At 41.7% G+C, this 20,703-nt stretch overlaps 2 protein-coding genes and 1 long non-coding RNA gene across 35 annotated transcripts in view; 1 reads left to right on the forward strand and 2 right to left on the reverse strand.

Annotated features, from left to right (window-relative positions):
• KLHL3 (kelch like family member 3) overlaps positions 1–3,070 on the reverse strand; it is a 103,635-nt gene extending 100,565 nt beyond the window's left edge. The window contains exon 1 of one of the 2 annotated variants that reach the window (XM_083728477.1): positions 2,908–3,070. In XM_083728477.1, coding sequence (XP_083584603.1) covers positions 2,908–2,950 — 43 coding nt within the window. In that variant the 5' untranslated portion in view covers positions 2,951–3,070. The remainder of the gene's footprint in view (positions 1–2,907) is intronic. The other variant, XM_083728478.1, reaches the window with a different exon arrangement.
• Positions 1,577–20,703, forward strand: part of MYOT (myotilin) — a 55,854-nt gene continuing 36,727 nt past the window's right edge. For 7 of the 29 annotated variants that reach the window (XM_083728427.1, XM_083728449.1, XM_083728438.1 and 4 more), the window contains exon 1: positions 12,425–12,649. In XM_083728427.1, coding sequence (XP_083584553.1) covers positions 12,598–12,649 — 52 coding nt within the window. In that variant the 5' untranslated portion in view covers positions 12,425–12,597. Of the gene's footprint in view, positions 1,948–2,339; positions 6,383–12,399; positions 12,650–12,794; positions 12,916–20,467; positions 20,475–20,703 lie in introns of those variants that run through there. The other 22 variants (XM_083728460.1, XM_083728466.1, XM_083728465.1 and 19 more) reach the window with 17 other exon arrangements.
• Positions 6,396–20,474, reverse strand: LOC310839742. Of its 4 annotated transcripts, none has more exons than XR_014561621.1 (3): positions 17,980–20,474; positions 13,509–15,227; positions 6,396–6,672 (listed from the first exon to the last, which is right to left on the reverse strand). It is a non-coding gene; the product is annotated as an uncharacterized lncRNA (long non-coding RNA). The 4 variants fall into 4 exon arrangements; XR_014561622.1 differs by lacking the exon at positions 6,396–6,672 and having other exon boundaries at positions 13,245–14,361; positions 15,113–15,213; XR_014561623.1 differs by lacking the exon at positions 6,396–6,672 and having other exon boundaries at positions 13,245–14,361; positions 15,113–15,227.

Raw genomic sequence — 20,703 nt, forward strand, 5'->3', positions numbered from 1 at the left:
TCATGGTTTTAAAAATTGTTGATGGTGTTTTTGTTGTTACTTTTGGGAAATTTAATAAATTGTTATAAAAAAAAATGATATCATCAAGGCTGCCATCCTAGTCACATTTACATGGGAGTAAGCCCCACTGAACTCAACAGGGCTTCCTTCTGCATGGACATGCATAGAACTGCCATGTAAGTTAACAGAAATCATACTTTTCTCTGATACGTACTGGAAGAACCTCTTTGCGTGTCGAGGTCCCCAGGTCCACCCCAATGACTCACACATCACACAGAATTTTTGTTTAAGGTTTTTGGCATAATTTTGGCCACAACTTTATTAAAATACAAATTTGTGAGTGGTTGCTTAGGCATTGGTTGCGACTATCTGCCCCCACCATGGGGGACAGACTGACATTCCGCACGATGCGAAAGTCAGAATGGGGGAATACACTTGGGGGTTACACGGAGCAAGGAACCTGCCCTCACCCCAAATGCAACCAGGAGCTCATTGCTATGGCCCGAGCCCCCTTGACAGAGTGGACAAGCAATAGTTAGCCCCCAATTCCTTTAACGGAATCCCTTGCAGCAGCAGCATTAGAGGGGCAGGCACAGCCAATCCATGCCCCTCAACCAACCAAACCATAAACCAATGCCTAACCGCAACCTTACAAGTTGTGACGATTTGCTACGCAGTAGGCAAAAACCAAATGGCCCCAGCCAATCAGCCAGATGGACAAAATTCCTACCAGGCCCCCGCTCCAAAGCAGACGACCCCATGACAGACATAGCAAGGTCAAAGCGAACAACCCTATTCTAGGGAGGGAGGGACGGGCAATCCGCTGCACGGGCGAAAAGAGGAAGCCCTAGCCTCGTGCAAGGAGTTTTAGCATTTCTGGCTGTCAATCAATAAATGGCAACATTAATTTCTTCCCAACAACAAGGGAAGCCCCAATCAGTGGCCAACGATCAGTTAGCCCGCCCCCAACTTTGGAGTGTCCTGGCGGCCCCCACCGCAACACGTGCTCTCCATGAAGGAGAACACGCTTTGTCAGTAGCTGACTACCTTTCTTCTATTTTCAAAGATAGATATTATTTTTTTGGTGCCTGGGTCAATACAGTATGTTGAAACATAAACTCTGAGGCCCGCTGGCCAAGGGAAACTTCAAGGTTTCTAAAGGCCCCCACCCCCTGGCAGTGTGGAAGTTCAGGGAATAAACAACATGTAATAAAGGTATAGGGATGAAGTAGAATCGGATTGAAGTAGATCGAAGTAGAGTTGAACCATGTTGATTGAATTCATGGGTGGAAGTTTGCTGCCACCTGCTGCTTAAACATAAGAAAAAAATGTCCAGATTTGTATAGTACTTTGTTGTAATAAGAGATCCACCAATTAATGTGTTTCATAATAAACAACAGTGAAAATATCGGTGCGCTTTCTGCGATGTTAATGCTGTGAGCCCCTCCATCATAGGCTCGGGTTGTATATATGTGTAAATGAACCATATATCACAAAGACACTAAAATCTTCGCTGTCCCTCATTCCAAGAAAACCAAACCCTGAGTAAGTGCCTGGAACTCCTGGAATCTCACACAGTTTGGAGATTGGGGTGGCAAGCAACAATATTATACAAGACTAATCTGTAAGACAGTGAGGGAACCTGTGGCCTTCCAGAGGTTGTTGGACTATGGCTTTCATCACCCTTGACAATTGGGCCTTGCCATCTGGGGCTGATGAATATTGGACTCCAATCACACTGGGAGGGCACCAGTGCTATTCTAGAAAAAGAGGTACCAGAAATTGCCATGAACGCCTCCCTTGTTCTCTTATAATGGCAATGGCGCCCACATGAGAGGTGCCAGAACTGAGTTTCGGTTGGGGAAAAAAAAGCCTTGGAGGGCACCAGAGTTCCCACAACTGATGCAGAAGTATAGAAGCTCTAGCCTTTCTCACGCTTCTCTCCAGGTAATAATGATAGACATTTTTCATAATCACCACAGCAAATTGATGTACATCCCAAGCCTATACATGCTTACTCAGAAGCATCAATGAGTTTGACAGAATTTATTTTCAAATAGCTGTGCATTTGTCTGCAGTCATATTTTATTAATGGGGTGAGCATTCATAAACAGTGGGTTTAAAAACAGAGAGAGAATAAATTATCTCTTGATTATTTGTACTAAGAAACCTTGAAACATTTGATTGAGGGAACACAAATGTGTTTTCACAGACATAAGCAGAGAGAGCGAGAGAGAGAGCAGCTGTTGGATTGGATCCCACACATTCAGGAGCGGTTTTGCAAGGCCTAAAAACGGAAACTCTGCCTGTCAAGAAGCTAAATTTATTTGATCTCGATTGAGTCAGAAGCTCTTTGGAGCCTGTGAAGTAAATGTAATCTGATGAAGACTTCCATGCTTTCATCAAGCTTTTACATTTCTTCCTCAGTTTCTCAATTTTGCCTCAAAAATAGAGGTAAAATTGACACAGGGCTAACAGAGGCATAAAATAGAGCTGAAGTACACGCTGAGGAGCCTCAGGTGTCTGGGAGGAACCCCCATGTTCATGAGGCCATTACAAAACAACAACAACAACAAAGTGCACACTGGGAATATCCTGTTTACTTTTCTGCCCCAGTGAAAGTGCATGGGAAACTCATGTCATGTTTATGTGACTGGGATGCAAACCTCTCTTGCTGAGGGCGGATGGAGACAGCAAAGGTGGAGGCAGCTACCTGAGGCCTCAGCACAGCAAAGGTACGTGAGGGGAGTGAAATTGCACCGCAGGAGAAGGAAGAACCATAAGGAAACAACACTTAAGGTCAGAAGGATACTGACAGAAAGAGAGGTAGAAACAAAGCAGAGGATTAGACAAATTCATGCAGGGTAGTCCTATCAGGGGCTACAGGCCATGTTGGCTATCTCCTACCTTCACTGTTGGAGGCAGCATGCTTCCAGTCACTGGAAACCATGGGACGGGAGAGGGCTCTTGAGAAGGTCCTGTTTGCCAGTTTCTCACAGGCATCTGGTTGGCCTGCAGGCTCTTCTTATGTACTTAAATAAACTAGGCCTACTGAGGAGACAGTGTGTGTGGAGAGTGGGTAAGAAGATGGACAACCTTTTATTTTATTTAACACACACACCCCTTCCCTATACAGAATTGCCTTCAGATGGCTTGGGGGTCAGGTAACTCCATATGCTCCAACATTTCTCCAATGAAAATAGGGACATCCTAAAGAAAAGTGGGACATTCCAGGATCAAATCAGATATATATATTTGATTGAATTAAGATGCGAATCATAGAGGGGGAAACAGGCTCAATGCTGAGGTATATCAGTGAATCCTATCTTCAGTTGCATTAATTCCCAACATTTGTATTTCAATAAACTTCCATTTGTTTCAGTGAGGGGAATAAAATATAGATCTTGCTAGTTAGCTGTATGGTAATTAATGACTCCATACAATCAGCAGAGCAGCAGGTAGAGCAAATTTGGAAGCATGAGACCAGTGCACAAACATTTAGCCTTTCCAGTGGCCTTCCACCCATCTTGATTGAGGCTCCTAAAATTTAAGGATTTCATCAGTGAACTTGTTTGGAAAGAATACAGGGAGATTTCCAAAATCTTTATGCATCCAGCAGCTTTCATCATGTCACCAAGGATTAAAAATGCAAAGGATTTCAGTGCACTAAGTAAATGGGAGCATGTTATAATATACAACAACCGGAGATCTAAAGGGAAGTCTTGTGGAATAATCCAAACCAGGTGCAAATAATGACAAGGTATTCCCGCCCCCCACCCAGTAATGATTTTCACACAAAGTGACAGGAGACACAAGTGGGGGCAATTCTACGATTTTCTTTTTAAAAATTTCACATATGGTCTTCACATAAGTAATCAGAGACAATCCTGAGAAAGCAATGTGGCTCATTGTTTCCAATGGATAAATTTAAAAATGTATATAACATGAGCATGCATACATCTGGCAAGATCATGCCCAAGGTCATTGTGTTCAGGTATCAAAAGGTGCCTGGACAGGTCAGAAATGTCATACCACCTGTTCAGCAGCTTTAGGCTTACTGGCTTGGATCAGTAAACAATAGGGTTGCCATAATTTCTTTCAGTCTTAAATTCAGTTCTCTACATTTCCAAATCAGTTTGTGATTTATGTTTTTTAAGTCCTCATGAAAATTCACCAACATTTTGGTGTGGTACATGTTTACTGAGATACATGTTACACTTCAACCTAACAGAACAATTCCCCCCTCTATTATTATGCATTGTGTATGTTATTTTCACTAATAAATATCTTTTTATGCACATCCTACCCCAGGACATGCATTTTGTATGCATTATTTGGCCGGAGAACTGCACTGTAAAATTCATTGAATTTCAGGTTTCAAAGGATGACTGTGTTTTGGTTCACCTAGTGCTTTGGAAAGGTAAGTTTTACCTTTAAGTGCTGATTGGATCAAATTGTTCCCCCATCCCTAGCTGTTAGTCTTGGTCCACAGCTTACCCTGTCCCTCTCTTACCTCTTCTGGAACCTGGAAGGTAAGGGGACAGGTTTGTTTCACAGTCTCCGGGCCAAGCCTTGGATGTCCAGAAGCAGCCTCAAGGACCAGTAAACATTATGCATCAAACTGGAAACACCAAAGCACGAGAGGTAAAATTTGTCAAAGCAAATCTGCCCGAAAACTAACTCTCACTAGTGTAAATAGAAATGAATTGAGAGCATGCAAGCAAGCAGAGGAAGGATATTTCTCATATTGTAAATATTGGAAAGAAAGTGCTGCTATTGTCCAGTGTATTTTGCAAAGACGGTTATGGGACTGAGAACTGAAGGAAAACATTTAAGTGCACCATGTTGATGGATATTATAGCTGAATAACCAGGCAGCATTTCTGTGGACTGGCAAGTATCCAAACATGCCCCAAGACTCCTCAGATTAGCAGTAAGCACTCATACATATCTTGGGGTGACATTAGTTTAAATGACAACAGGAAATACATTAGAGAGATGAGAATCCTTGAACTTTAGCATCACCTGGGAATGTATATAAAGCAGCAAATTATTTGAGAGGCTGCTAGAAAGCATGGCTGTTGGATCATTCAGTGAGCTGGGAGAATTTCCTGAAGAAGCAACATGAGAAATATAGCATACCAGCACCAGTTTATCAACCCCATACACTGTGGGGTGGATGTCAAATGCTGGAAAAACTGTCTGCGGACAAACATCAGCTCCCTCGCCCAGTAAAGCGAGATGAGCACCGCAACCCCAGAGTCATTCGTAATTGGACTTCTGTCAGGGGTCCTTTACCTTTTTATTCTTTAAAGCATTCCATAAAGAAACTTATAAGTTCTTGTTGAATCCCATATATAATTGTATATCCCATATATGAATCCCATATATAATTGTAATTCATTCAGTGAAGACTTGCCGACTCATAGCACAGCAAATATAATGTAAATATAATGTGAAAAGAGAAAAAAGCTCCTCTTCCCTTACGTAGCATTCCAATTACGATGAGAGTCCTCTCCAGATCAAAACCTTGGCACTCAGTGGCTGATTCATTTAGCAGGTTATCTTTCTCCTTCATCCAGAACATGTCTGTTTCTTAAGTCCAAATTCAGATCCTTCTTAAAAGAAACAGAAGTACCTCCGCTCATGGTGACCGCATTGGGGAGTTTCCAATATGTACAGTGCTATGCACTCTGTAGCCTCCGCTTTCCATCGGAACAAGAGGTAGTTATCGAACGATCTGTAAGTGAAAGTTGTAAGGATAATTACTCCCAGATTATCCTTAATTAACTGCACGGCTGGCATCCGCTATCGTGGGCCAGTGATCCCGGGAGCATGCAGGTATTAAATTGTGCCCCTCCAACCGTACCAGTAGGCAACCCATTTCAGTAAAAAATATATGATGATAATAGGAGGGGAAATGTCCTAGTGTGGATCTAAACCAATGATTCCATGATCAGATGTGTTTGTGCATTATTAGAATGGAGCTTTAGCATTGGCCACTGCCTTTACTTGCTTCTGTGCATTTCTTGCATATTAGAGCCACATGGGACTCCACCTCAGTCTTCATGGATTGGCTGCTTCCATGTCCATGTCCATGTGGCATGTGGGCTTCATTGCTGGTCCAACCACTGATTGGTGGGCTGCAACAGTGTCTCCAGGGATGCTGGGGACATAACATTTTCTGTAGTTTCTGTTTTTCATTTTCCCACCTGGGCTGAGCACACAGTGGATACGGCGACCATCCCACAAGTGTAGTGACAGTGTAACTCCAGACCCAAAGGAATGTGAGTAGAGGATTGCTGTGCCCATAGAGAAGCTGAGCAGGGCTGCGGCAGACCTTCCGACTTCAATTGAAGCCGGTAGATGAGTTCATTGTGCAGGTATTTACACACGTATCCATGCAATCCCCCTGCCCAGTGGCAATACACACAGAAACCCTCCAGAAGGAAGATATACATTTTTATACATTATACATTTTTAATATTTTAACATTTAATATTTATCAACCCCTTGCAGTTGGTTAACATTCTTTAAATGGGTTATATTTCCAAAATATGTTGATAGGTAATCTTCTCGTGAAGAGAAGCCAAGGCAATCAAGAAGAGGAGGGGAGGGGGAGAACCTCAAGTATCCAGACTCTAGGCCAGCTGCTTTGCTTCTTTTTCTTACCCTGTGAAAAGTTTGAAATTGTTTGAATAGTTGTCGTCCCCCCCGCCACCCCCTTGCCATCCTTGCATTCAAGCCCATGTCAAAAGTTCACTGTGTAATTATGATGCCAAGAGGTGAATAATAGTTGAAATTCCTTGTATCAGACTACCCTGCCACAGGATCTGAGTGAATCCTGTTGACTTCAATTACTGCCCAGGAAAGAGGATGGGTCTTCGAAGGGAAGCACACATTCTTCTAAGCTCTTCAGGCATAAGAAATTATTCAAGAGGCAACAGCACCCCCAAACAAGCAGCTGCAGCTCACACTTGACATATGCGGGTCATACCCAGTAGTGACAAATGTTGGTGTAAAGTTACTGATGATTTGCACACCGGCTGGGAAGCATGTAATTTAGCCCGCCATGGTAATTTAGGAAGTCATAAACTGGTGGTGTTTGAATAGGGCAGATGAGTAGAGTGACGGGGTGTCGTAGATTAGGGAAAACAACCAGTCATGAAAGTGAAAGGGTACAGTTTGGTAGGGACAGTGCAGTACTTTTTTCTGGGGGGACGCAGGGGGACGCACACCCCTAAACATTTTGTGAATCTAAGTTTGGCCTCCTTGAGGGACAGTATTTCAATTATGAGTAGGAAAATGAATGTGCCCCTAAACATTTTTTTTGGGGGGGGGGGAAGCACAGGGACAGTGTATCCACATATGGATTAAAGATTATGTGTGTCACAGGAACCTGGCAGGATGAGAGAGTGGCTATAAGCTTGAAAAGTCCCTGGGAAGTTTTCACACTGTTCTCAGAATGCTGGCAAGGGATATGGTGGGGGAAATGCTTTCTTTTTAAAAAGAGAGATGCTGTGATTGGGCCTGGATGGAAGCCATGCCATCTGTCTTGGAATATATTGATTCTATGTCTAAAAGGGGCTGGACTGCAGTTGCTAAGGGCAGAAGGAAAATGGTATCAATCTACGCTAGTTCAGAGCTACTTTTCTTTATTCCTTTGCGTCAGTCTTTCTAGACAAAGATGACAAGGAGTGATGCTGAATTCCTTAGTGTAGAGGAGTATGTGTGGGTGTGTAAAACCCACAACGTCAGTAATGTTCAGAGGAGGTTCTATGCACTCTACTTAACACCACTGAAAGTAGTGTCAGTAACTTTTACTTTTTACTGAATCTATCAAAAATGTAACAGGGTTTTTTTATACTAGAAGCCTATTTTGGCATTACGTAGCATAAATGATAAAAACCATCACCCTCATCATCATCATCATCATCATCATCATCGAATTGTAACGTTGGAAGGAACCACACAGGTCATCTAGTCCAACCCCTCCATGCAGGATCTTTTTGCCCAACATGAGGCTCGAACCCATGATCCTGAGATTAAGAGTCTCATGCTCCACTGACTGAGCTATCCCAGGGATATTATATTGCACATCTTTTTTCAGAGCAAGTTATTTTTACTTTTATTGCATCCCAACTCTGGATAGAAATATGAACTGTTTAACAAAAACAAATGCAGGTAAGGTACTCCGTTACCTGTCCACAAATGTGTTAACTGTCTTTACCATTGAGCTAAGTGACCCTTGTGGTGCCTTCCAACCCTTCAGTTCTAATTATTATTATTATTATTATTATTATTATTATTATTATTATACTCTACAGCAGGCGTGAAGAACCTGTGGCCCTCCAGATGTTGTTGGACTACAGCTCCCATGATTCCTGACCACTGACCATGCTGGTTGGAATTGGAGTCCAGCAATATATTGAGGGTTACATGTTTACCATTCCAGTCCTGCAGGTCAATACTAGGGATAAAGAATTCTGGGAGATTTTAGCTGTTCTGTGCTTGGGACCTAAGCTTTGCTCTGCACACATCTTTGATCTGAGCACTAGCTGAACATTACCACCATGTTAAAATGGGACATAAAGCTCTTTAAAAAGCAATGTCTACACCCAACCACAGTCAAGTATCGGCAGGGGTGGACTTTGGTAATACGGTGCCCAGAGTGAGGATGAAATTGGGGCCCCCTCCCGCCCATTTATTATTTTCACAGCAAATCCTTTTGGAACTATTTGTTAAAGAGCCGTCCCCCTCTCACCTTCCATTCTGCACATGCACTCAATTGTACTACAGTGGTACCTCAGGTTACAAACACCTCGGGTTACAGACTCCACTAACCCGGAAGTAGTACCTCAGGTTAAGAACTTTACCTCAGGATGAGAACAGAAATCGTGTGGCGGCAGCGGGAGGCCCCATTAGCTAAAGTGGTACCTCAGGTTAAGAACGGTTTCAGGTTAAGAACGGACCTCCAGAACAAATTAAGTTCATAACCAGAGGTACCACTGTATTTTGCACTCCCTTGGCTCAGTGCCCGGGGGGGGGGGAGCCACTTGTACCACCCTAAATCCATAGCTGTCAACCTTCCCTTTTTTTGTGGGAAATTCTCTTATTCCAGTGCCGTTTCCCGCTGCTTCCCGCTGCTATCTCGGATTGTTAGATATCCCATAGACTGTCCCCAGGACAGGTGAGGCTGCTGATCCCTTATTTTCGAGGCTGCTGATCCCTTTTTTCAAATCTGAAAGTTGACAGCTATACCTAAATCTGGCGCTGGGAAGTTAGGGTGGGGGGAAGGGCTGCCTTTTATTTTGCACATAATTACCTGTGTAAAGCAAAAGGCATTATTTCCATCAACTACCAGAGCTGGATTGGTTGGGAGGCTGTGGAAATGCCAATGGTGTGTTTTGTTTTATGTGCCTGCATCATCATGGGCATTTGTGTGAGAAAGTGTATGTATGAGTGTGTGAGAGAGAGCAGTGAAAGAGAGGGAGAGAGTGCTTTGTGCCTGAAAGTCTGTTGTGTGCGCGTGCACTATTTATGTGGTGAATGTGCATGTATGGTGAGCGTAGCTGTATATGGTCTGCAAATGGAGTGTGCATTTATGTCTATGCATATGTACATGCATTGGCCACACTCACTGCTGGCATGCAGCCATTGGAGGGGTGGCTGACCATCAATGCGGCTCTCAAGTCGAGAAATGTTAGCCACCCTGATCTACAATATAAATCAGCTGATTATTATTATTATTATTATTATTATTATTATTATTATTATTATTTTGGTGGAAGTTGAAAGGCTCAATGCACACTCAGGGGCCATTTATTGCTGTGGAAAGAAGCACAGAAGATACTAAGACTGCAATTTGTTGCTCTGATTAGTTCAAGTGAAAATGTTGATACTTCTGCTCTCGTGCAGATCACATAAGTGTGATATCTCTCTGTCCCATTTTGGAATGGTTTATGGGGTTTTTTAATTGCAGTGATTTTTATTTGTTCTAAAACTGTATTTTTTCTGTTTGTTGTAATCTACCCTGGGATTGACCTCATGGTGAAGTGTGGGTTATAAATCTTATTTATACATACATACATACATACATACATACATACATACATTCTTACATGTTAATACTGATTGCTGATGAATATTTTTTTATTTGTAGTTTAATTCCAGCATTGTAAGGGTTAATCTGGTAGGTTTGCTTTCACTTTAATTCTTTGATGAGCCTTTAGCTTACAGCTGCGTTGAGCCTGAGTGTATATATTTATGTGTGTATCTTGGAGTAATCCAGCTGCCCTAGAGGGTTGGTTTTTTTGGAGAAGCATTGAAGAAACGAATTTTTTTTTGGTGAGTTTAAATGCTTCAGTGTGCAAACTGGTTGCTATTTTATTTGCTTTTAAAAAGTGGCTTTGCAATGTGTTTCTAGTTATACAGCTTCAAGAAAGTTTATGATTATATATTTATATATTTTATCATATATAAATTATAGCAATAGCAAATATAATGTGTGTGTGTGTGTGTACACGTATATATACACATTATATTTACTACCGCTATAATTTCTTTTAAGTATTTATGCTTATAAAGAGCTATAATTATAACTTTGTTGGTTTTACAATGAGAACATGGTGAGTCTTAGAGTCATCCTATACATAATGACCATGTCAGTAAGCTCCATTGAGTTACAGGGACTTGCTTCCTAGTCAGCTGGTATATGAGTCAACCTCACTTCATTAGAAGTGTGACTTCTTGATTATGATTGATGGCTGTCTTGCAACAATTCCATTATTAAGGAAGAGGCTGCTGTAATGGAACATATGTCAGAAAACAAAGGCAGAGGAACAATGGCTTTTCCAAAGCCTCTGAGCCCAAGACTTTGACTGAGGCATGTTTTGAATGCAGGTACATATCTAGCAGTCTATGAAGTGACTGCACACACCTCCCAGTACTTTTGTCATCAGCAGCTGCCGCTTAACGACAGTCATATCTCATTTCCTCAGAATGCATTTGAGGTCGTGCACAATGGCATCATCGGGGTCCTTCAGTCTGTAACAGGACTTTGTAATAGGACTCCATTTCTGAAGATTTAGACCTAATGAATAAGTTGTCACTGTGGCCTGGCTGTTGTGGGGGGGAAAAAAATTCTGCATGGTTTGGGCAGCACCCTATTTTTGGTAGTGTATGGACACATCACCCACATAGGTTGGTTAAACCGTGTCAGCTGGCATGGGAAGGAAGCAGGATGAGGCTTCCTGCATGTGTACGTTTACATTACAAATGTGTGTGTAGTTGGGTTATGTGGGTTTTTTTGGAAGCTGTCTCATGAACTGAGTCTTTGGGTGAGTTAGGCTCTAGGAAGTTCTGCTTAGGGTGACTGGTGATTGGCAGTGACAAAGACAACTTTATTTTCAGACAGCAGAGGTATTCCAGGTTGCAAAAAGCCTCGTGACACTGGAAAGGCCTCATCCAGAGGGTGAATTCTTTCTTACCCTTCTTCTGCCTTCAGTTGAGGGAACCATATTAACACCAGTATTTAAATTGCTGATGTAACCAGTGCTATTTTTTTAAGGGGGGTACTCAAGTGTACACAGTACTGGCGCATCTTTTTACTGTTGTTAAAAAGTGTGGCACTTCCTTCAACAATTTGATGGTGGGTACCAGCACCTATTTTTCTAGAAAAAAAGCAATGGATGGAACTGACCTTTAAATTTTGTGTTGACTCCCAGGCTTTCTACTTGGGTGGGCTAGTGCTCTGGAAGAATAACATAAATTAAGGCTGCAATCCTAGACACTTAGCCAAGGAGGGACTTAACTTCTGAGTTAAGGATAACACTGTAAAGCTCTCTGAACTGTTTCCAACTTTTGCTTTGTGTGCTAGTAAATTCTAAACTTAGCTTTAACTGTCTTCTTGTTGTATTATAGGTTCCTAGACACATTCTTGTCCAAGAATTAGATATGTTTAATATTAAATGCTAATGTATTGAGGTGTCACTGGTAGTTGTGCACAGTAGTGCTGTGAAAACAATGTTCAATTTCATGTTCAGATAAACAGGGTTTTTTTAAGCAGGAATTCAGGCTCAATTAAATGACTCAATATGCTTTCTCTATTTCCTGGAGGAAGCAAATAAATGCAGAATGGTGTGACATACTTATCTACATTTAAGTCATTTCTGTTCCTCTTAAAATAGAGACTGCCTTGAAATTTCCTTAGCTACTTACTGGTGTTACACATGCATATGCTGATGTCATGCAATTTGTTTACAAACCTTGTTACCCAGAGGTTAGTATATGAATTAGCTCAACAATCACTTTCTAGCAGTGACAGTTCAGGCCCTGCTGTTCTACCTAGTAATCTTGAGTCAGCTGACAAAAAGACAGAAATCTGAGCATACCCTGAGATCACTTCCTCAATTTATCCCTAAGTGATTAGTGTGACACCCAGTAGCTCAAGGGTCTACCAACGGCTTAGCCTCCGCTCATGGAAGGCCACCTTTTGAAAACTTTTGCGGTGCGATTTGCATGCAACATTTTCCAAGGAGATTGATGAGTCTCAGCAGGGACACTCAGGTTTGAACAGTAGTCTTTTCTGGAAGATTGTATGACCAGAATTTTTTTGTATTTGTTTTTACTGCTTATACAAACACAAACAGGTATGTAAAAACAGCATGTCATTTAACCATCGGGCAAAAAAAAATAAAAATCTGATCACAACTTTGTGATTACAGTGCTAAGCCCTGACAGTGCTTTGGGGTGTTATACACCTTTTGTGTTTTGTAATAAGGAGGTTGTGTTGCTCTTTGTTTGTTTTTCGGGTGCAATGGCAGCACATTAAAAAACCAAAGCACAGCTTCCAGGCTTTTGCTTTCAGCTGGAAGAAAGACCTCTGCTTTAGCCCTGCACTTCAGCTGCTTGACAGGCCAGTAGATTTATGCACCATCAGCTGCTTCTATATTAAATGCTACACACATAGTTAAAATTAGAAGTTAATCAGATCAGGTTTCCAAGAGTGGATTCTGCTATACATCCCTCAGACAGGCCGGATCCATGGCCTGGGCTTCCTAGCGCTAATGGATAGATTGTCTGGCAGGAACACAGACCTCTGCTATTCCGTTAATCCAAAAAATCCGCATCCACTTGCTATCAAAACACCTAATTATGTTTGTGGTATATTTTGAGGCACTGTTGCACTCCTCTAGGAAAGAACTTGCAAAGAAGCAGCACTCTGCAAAAGGCAAAGTGTAAACATGCAATTTGCTTTTATAAAAGATAGTATATTTTACTGTGGATTTAGTGGCCAGAAAGACAGTGTATAAAAATTCAGAGGTGTGTTGTTGTTGTTGTTGTTTTGGGGGAAGGTAGTAGGAGGAAGACAGCAGCTGATGTACAAGCCCAACCTATACAACAACAGGATAGTCATGATTCATTGTTGTTCTCTTGCAAATGCCATATCGGTTCTGGACTTTTACTTTCAGGAATCAGTATGAAGAACAATACATAGATCACACTCACCTTCATTTTAATTGGGCAGCCATTTGTTTATCTTTGATTCTGAATATTTCAACCTCTTAGCTGAGTAATGATGCCCACAGAAAACTTGCATCCACGGGGTAAACATCGGTTCAATGTAGCCCTCCATATGCTGCAGCACACTGTCCATTATATACTCCAATCTATTTATCATGGTTCTTACTGGTGCCTATCCTTCATTCTTTGAGCCCCATGGGATGATTGATCAATTCCAATTTTATTAGCTTTTTTTGAAATATGTGCTTGTGAAGAATAGATCTAAATTCAGCACTGCATCCTCTAAATTTGCAGTGTTTGGTGAATTTTATATTCTCTTTGAATTATTAGATTGTCTCTGCTTGAAAGTGCATGGGTTTGGCATTATTCTTCCATTTTAGTGGCTTTAAGTTGACCTGTGATAAATCCTTGTTTTCTCAAGTTGCAATGTCTTCCCATTTGAGGACAGCTGAATACGTTGTCTAAGTGTCTGAGAAATTAGGTTTTGGACTTATTTAATGAGAAGTGAGATAAACCATTTGTCATGAGAGCACATTATGGCAGTGAATTTCACCAAGTGCACAGCAAAACATTATTTGTAGACAATTTCCTGTTCAAATGTGTGCTAGCCCTTCCAAGCCAGTCAGCTAAGGTAGGAAACAATGACCTGTGCTCTCATACAATCTGCAATAGGAGCACTGTATTAACAAAGGACTCTGCGATTACAACCTTAAAAAATAGGCTGTTACAAGATGCTGAAAAACATATCTCTGTATGCATCAGTGGCCGAAAGTGCTCCCTGTTGCACTTTGTAGAATGATTACAAGTGTTTGCTTCACATTCAGCCATTTTCACAGATCTGTGAAAAGGTGGATAGTATTACTGCAATGTGTTGTGCACAGTGCCACTCTTGAAGACTTCTTAGAAGCCACAGCAGGTGCGGCTTGCTCCAGTTTAGCAAGTGTTTGCTGTTAGGACCATATCCATATTACTCAATTTCTGCAAAAAGAAGAGACTCTGGCTTCCTACCTGCTTCTGGGTGCAGTTAAAGCTGACATTCCATTAGAAAGCCCTACATGGCTTGTGTAAATCCTTGCTCTTGGTGAGCTAATCTAACGATGGGGGGGGGGGGGGAATGTAGCTGAAGCTTTTGCAATATAAGGGCTGAAGTTTGATTTGTACAGCCATTGTATGAATTGGTTTACCAAATTGTATGTGACAGGGATTGGTGATTACCAAGTAGGGAGGTAGAGCCTACCAGTGGGTTGCAATAAGGCTTTTGTACTGGAGAACAAATGGCTCAGAGCAGCAGCTACTAGGTCAGGTGATAAGATTACTAGACCTTCAGTACCTCACCAAAAACAATTTTGTTGTTGGAACAAAAATGTTTTGATTTGTGGCTCAGGTTGGATCATAGGAAGATGCCGGTATTCCAAATTAGACCATTGGCCCATCTAGCTCTGTATGCCCACACTGACTAGCAGCAGCTCTCCAGCGTTTCAGACAGGGAGTTTTTCCCAGTCCTTCCTGGCGAAGGTAGGGGCCAAACCTGGGAATTCTTGCATGCAAATCATGTCTTCCACCACTGAGCGACACCCCCAAGAATGTACCTGTGTCCTGCTGAGAATATTATATTTCCTCTTGCACAAATTGACAAAGTTTGTTACTTGACAGGGTTATCCACAAGTGCTAGGAGTAGCAGCTGCCGGATCTGTAGAACAGAAACTAGAACATTCAGGTGAGACCTGCACTAAAACGTTTCATTGAACAGCACTCCTGTTCAAGATGTCAGCAAGCCACATGCTTTTCCAGAGTACTGTCCTGCATTTCCCCAACACCACTGCCCAGCAGACATTCATTATGGCCTCTTAATGCATACAGTTTTCTTTGGGCTGTTCTGGGAGCCAGCGTGGTGTAGTGGTTAAGAGCGGTAGTCACGTAATCTGGGGAACTGGGTTCGCGTCTCCGCTCCTCCACATGCAGCTGCTGGGTGACCTTGGGCCAATCACACTTCTTTGAAGTGTCTCAGCCCCACTCACCTCACAGAGTGTTTGTTGTGGGGGAGGAAGGGAAAGGAGATTGTTAGCCGCTTTGAGACTCCTGAAGGGGAGTGAAAGGTGGGATATCAAATCCAAACTATTCTTCTTCTTCTTCTTCTTCTTCTTCTTCTTCTTCTTCTTCTTCTTCTTCTTCTTCTGGGATTCGCACCCCCACCCCCTTGGGTTTTTAAGTACTTCTGCAAAAACTTTGTTTCTCTTAGGCCTGCTGATACCTCCCTCTTGAGCATAGTTATACCAGGTCTGATGCTTGGAGAATGAGTTTTGCTATTAGTATATATGATTTGGTGCCCATGGAAGCTTGCCTTCTGATGCAAATAGCTGTCATCAGGACCATGGAAGGAGAATGGTTGAACTCTCCCTCCTCACCCAGTCCCATTTCTGTTCTCTCTCCTCCCACCTCCTGCCTCAGGCCAGCTGCTAATCAAACTTTTTTAAAAGCATGCACATTAACTGCATTCACACAGTGTTGTGTCATTTCAGACTATAGAATTGTAGAACAGCAGGAGCCACAATGTTTGTGTCAAATAGTAATTCAGGGCTGCTTGTGGGACAGCAAATGACTACCTCATCCCAGGATAGCAAAAGTACTGAATCATGCTCATAACCAATGTCCACAATCTTAGCAATGTCTCCTTGAGTTACATGTTGGCCTTTATATGGATGGGCGCACCCAGGGTGTGCTGTTTGAATAGGGAGTGGGATTCTTCCCCCCCCCACCACTTCTAAGGTGAATTTAGACCTAGCACTTGGCGATGGGTTCTTAAAGTAGCAAATAAGGGTTTCCCCCAAAACTATTTATTTCAGATTTCAAAGTACTTCTGAGCAGTTGCTTAGCCCTGTGAAAGTTTCCTCAACACTTAAAAGATTCTCTGAGAGACCCAAAAAGAAGAAGAAGAAGAAGAAGAAGAAGAAGAAGAAGAAGAAGAAGAAGAAGAAGAAGATAATCTGAGAGACCAAGCAAAGCCTGTTTCTGATGACATTTTGAATATGGCCAGTTTGTGTGGAATTTCTGAAATGTTTATAAAGAGCACAGAACTTGGAAATACTTTATGGCAGTAAGAAAGAACAAAATGCAGGTATTGAAAACAAAAAGCCAGCACAATTAAGGAATCAGTGGCTTTAGAAAAGAAATTGCACACAGAGAATCGACTGTTCCTAACCAAATATCTTTATTTTAGCTTCAAGGATGCAGACATGAAGCAAGCACAAGTCAAATTGTACTAAATAAAAAGTTAATTTTTCTATCATCCTCTATTTGGCTTGCAACTGAGCTGTTCTGATTGGATGTTGACTTTTAAATACCCCTCTGACCTGTTAGCACTAATTTCTTGGCATTCTCTTCTCCCTGTCATAACTTAATGTGGGCATATACCCCCTACATAAAAGGTAAAGGTAAAGGTACCCCTGCCCGTATGGGCCAGTCGTGTCCGACTCTAGGGTTGTGCTTAAGAGGCCGGGAGCCAGCGCTGTCCGAAGACACTTCCGGGTCACGTGGCCAGCGTGACGAAGCTCTCTGGCGAGCCAGCACCAGTGCAGCACACGGAAACGCCATTTACCTTCCCGCTATAAAGCGGTACCTATTTATCTGCTTGCACTTAGGGGTGCTTTCGAACTGCTAGGTGGGCAGGAGCTGGGACCGAAAGACGGGAGCTCACCCCGCCGTGGGGATTCGAACCGCCGACCATGCGATCGGCAAGCCCTAGGTACTGAGGTTTTACCCACAGCGCCACCTGCGTCCCATACCCCCTACATAGTCACCCACAAAAGAACAGGGAATTTCTTGCATCCTTGGGGAACCCACCGACTTTCATTAATTTTTAGAGAAGCTGCTCAGGGAACAAGCATGGAGCAGTTACTTTCAAAGGGGTTGCTGACAGATGAGCAAATAAAAATAGCTGGGGGAGTAGAGATCAAATGAAGAACTCCATAGTCTCAGAACAAACAAAAAAAGCCCCATGGATCCAAGAGCCTATTATTGCCTTGCATTAGTGGTTAATTGACTAAAAAAAGGAAGAAAAAGATGTCCTGAAAACCATAGAAGCCATGCAGGGGAAGGGCACAGATAAGTATCTATCACACCCTCTGGGGCCAGTTATCTCCAGTCCTTAATTCCAGGTATGTGAAATCTAGCTGAGAATATGCAGTGATGAGGAAGATACCTTACAAATTTGTCCCTATTTTTCTAATCTGGATTGTTTTGTTAACGTACAACAAGCTGAACTGAAAACATACTGAAAGTCTACTTGCCTTTCCCCTGGGTGCCAAGTAAGGCCATCTATTTTCCATTTTGTTCCCTTAATCCTCTCCACGTTTAAAAATCTCAAATCCAAGAGAGATTTTATCTTGCACCCCTTTTTAAAAAAAAATGTGGAGAGCCCAACCAAGTTAGTTTTGAGTTAGTACAGTCATGTGCCTACCTCTGAGCTCCAACTTCTTACTGGGCCTCTGGATGCATCAGAATACAATTCAAGAATCTGGAGAAGAGAAAGCAGCTACAGGCACTTTTCACATAAAGTTATTCACAGGTGCTAGTACTGGTGGAAATATGACTGGCAACATCATGTCTGACACCACCAGCAGGCAAATGATGATGATCCAGGAAACAGTAAAGGGCCACCATGAAAAAATTCCCTTGGATTTTTGCTATTGTTGAATGGCTTTAACAGATCTGCCAAAAGGTAAATCTTTGCCACTAGGAGGCTCTGCAAGAATAGCTTCTTAGGAAACATATGGTAATTCTTTACTGAGGGCGGAGAGGAGAACTATCCTCCCTGAGTTACATACTATTGTTTTTGTATTCCATTTTGGTATATGGTTATTTTTCCGCCCCACCCCCTTGTCACTGGATGTCTTCCAACAGCGGTTAATTTCCTCTGAATGGGAACAAACATTCTGCAGTGTTTCTAGTGACAGATTTTGACTTATAGCACTCTAAGTCTATGATGTGTGGTTTTCCTACCTAGAAACATAGTGTTGAAAGGGGCCACTAGGGTCATCTAGTCCAACCCCTGCAATGCAGGAATCTTTTGCCCAATGTGGGGCTCAAACCCATGACCCTGAGGTTAAAAATCTCATGCTCTACCGACTGATCTATCAAAATTGCCAGTGCTTAGCTCTCAAATATCACGAGCCTTCTCATGGGATTAGCAGTACAAGTAATGACATGTTTTTAGCAGGCATCTCTATTGTATGCTATGTCTTCTTCAAAGGCAAAATATTCAGGAGCCTTTTTAAAAAGCTGGATCTGTTCTTAAATGCTACCAAATACATTTATAAAAGGCTTTGTAAAAGTTGGGACCTACAAACCTCATGCATTAAATGCTTACTGGGCTTTCTACATCTCTGTGCTGTATACAGGAGTCTTTTGTGACTAGCATTTAGCACGTTTTAGAAATTCATTTGAGAAAGTTAATTCTCTTCCTTCTTGTCACCTGTCATGTTTGCTCAGATGATCACATTAAGCTTTTACTTCCTTGCTCTATATATTCCTGTTCATCTGTAAAAAAAATACCAGATGAGCAAATTCTGTAAGAAAATCCTCTTACAGAATTGATTGCCATAGGATATTGTGATGCCTCTTAGCTGACCTCTACTGCTGATTCAGAACTTCTTCAGGGCTACATTTGATTGGGGAAAGACAAAACTCTCTTACCTTAGCAGCCTTGTTGGAATCCAAACTCAGTATAGTATGGCCAACCACAAATAAAATGACAGTAAAATGTATAATTAAAATAGATAATTCAGTTAAAAATGCAGCTTTTAGTTCATATTTATTCTGCATCATCAGTGACCGGAACTAATATACCACCATTACATAAAATATGAAAAATAGTATGGCAACACCAGCCAGACTTCAATTTTGTGTTTTCTCAATGCACTGGAGGCAACTACCTTGCATTTTGCGATTTAAACAAACATGCAAAGTGAAAGACATACTATCAGAGGACTAAGTTCATGTTGTGTAAAATTCTATAGCAAAACTCCATTTGATTTTATTAGTTTTAGGTGAACCACCCATCTGTTAATGAATGCCTTTGTTCCTTCTCAGTTTTACACTCATGATATATCAAATTCATGAGATAGTAACATTTATGTTACTAAATAGCCCATGGATCTTTTGAAAGTGGGTCTTTTAAAATATCCCTTTGTTTCTAAACGTGTGTCACTAATCTTTCCAACTAATATGTGAAGTATTAAAAATCAAAATTCCTTGTAGATTCTTTCACTGTTGGTAATTAAACAAGGAGATTTTAGAAAAGTGACTTGTCTCTTTGGGTGAATTAAGGAATAGCCATGTTACTGTTGAACTACTTGTAATTCCCTAACTCAGCCTTGAGGCATCTAAAATTGAACCACAGGCAGCACTTCTATCATATTGCTTCTCCAAAAGCATCCTTATTCATTCAACTCCTGTGTCCATTCAAACCTGGAAAGGGATGTAAAGGTAATGTGCATAAAACAAAATGCAAGAACCCAAATAGAATTTTAAAGCACTGTACACCATAGATGTTCAGCATGCAGACAATCCTGTTAAAATAGCAATTCAAGGAGATTTTTGAATGTGGTTTGCATAATTCATCATATCCATAGTTAGTGGAAGACTTTACAGATGGACCATGTTTATTTAACAACACAAGACACACCCATGCATTAGAATGAATCCTGTCTTACCTCTTTACCAGGGGGTTTCAGATATTCCTTTTCCCACCCCCACCCTTCACCCAATAGAGTTTATTTCAAAATCTACCAGAAGAAATGTTAGTTGCTACAACAGATTTTATAGGCTGTCTACTTTTCAGATCTCTGGCAAAGTGCTTCATGAAGCCTTCATAATATTTTCCTAACCCTCTCTGTATTACATCTGTCCCTGTCCTGGAGACAGCATAATTGTGCAAACATCTCAGCTATTCAGGTAGTCGTCATTATTGTTTGTGTCAACAGCATGATTGGTATGTACCTTATTATAATCTTGGTGTTGGGTTGCAAAGGTCCTCCTCTCTTCATCTGGCTGAGTCTAATTCCGTCATCTTCACTGAGATCTAAAGTTACACCAAGTAAAGGTTGCCATTTACGTGGAACACTGAGGTTGCTAAAATGACTCCCTTAGGTACAGTCTATGCTATTTCTTCTTCCAAGGACAC

The sequence above is a fragment of the Podarcis gaigeae genome (genome assembly GCF_964106915.1).
Source record: "Podarcis gaigeae genome assembly, chromosome: 2".
Taxonomy (NCBI): domain Eukaryota; kingdom Metazoa; phylum Chordata; class Lepidosauria; order Squamata; family Lacertidae; genus Podarcis; species Podarcis gaigeae.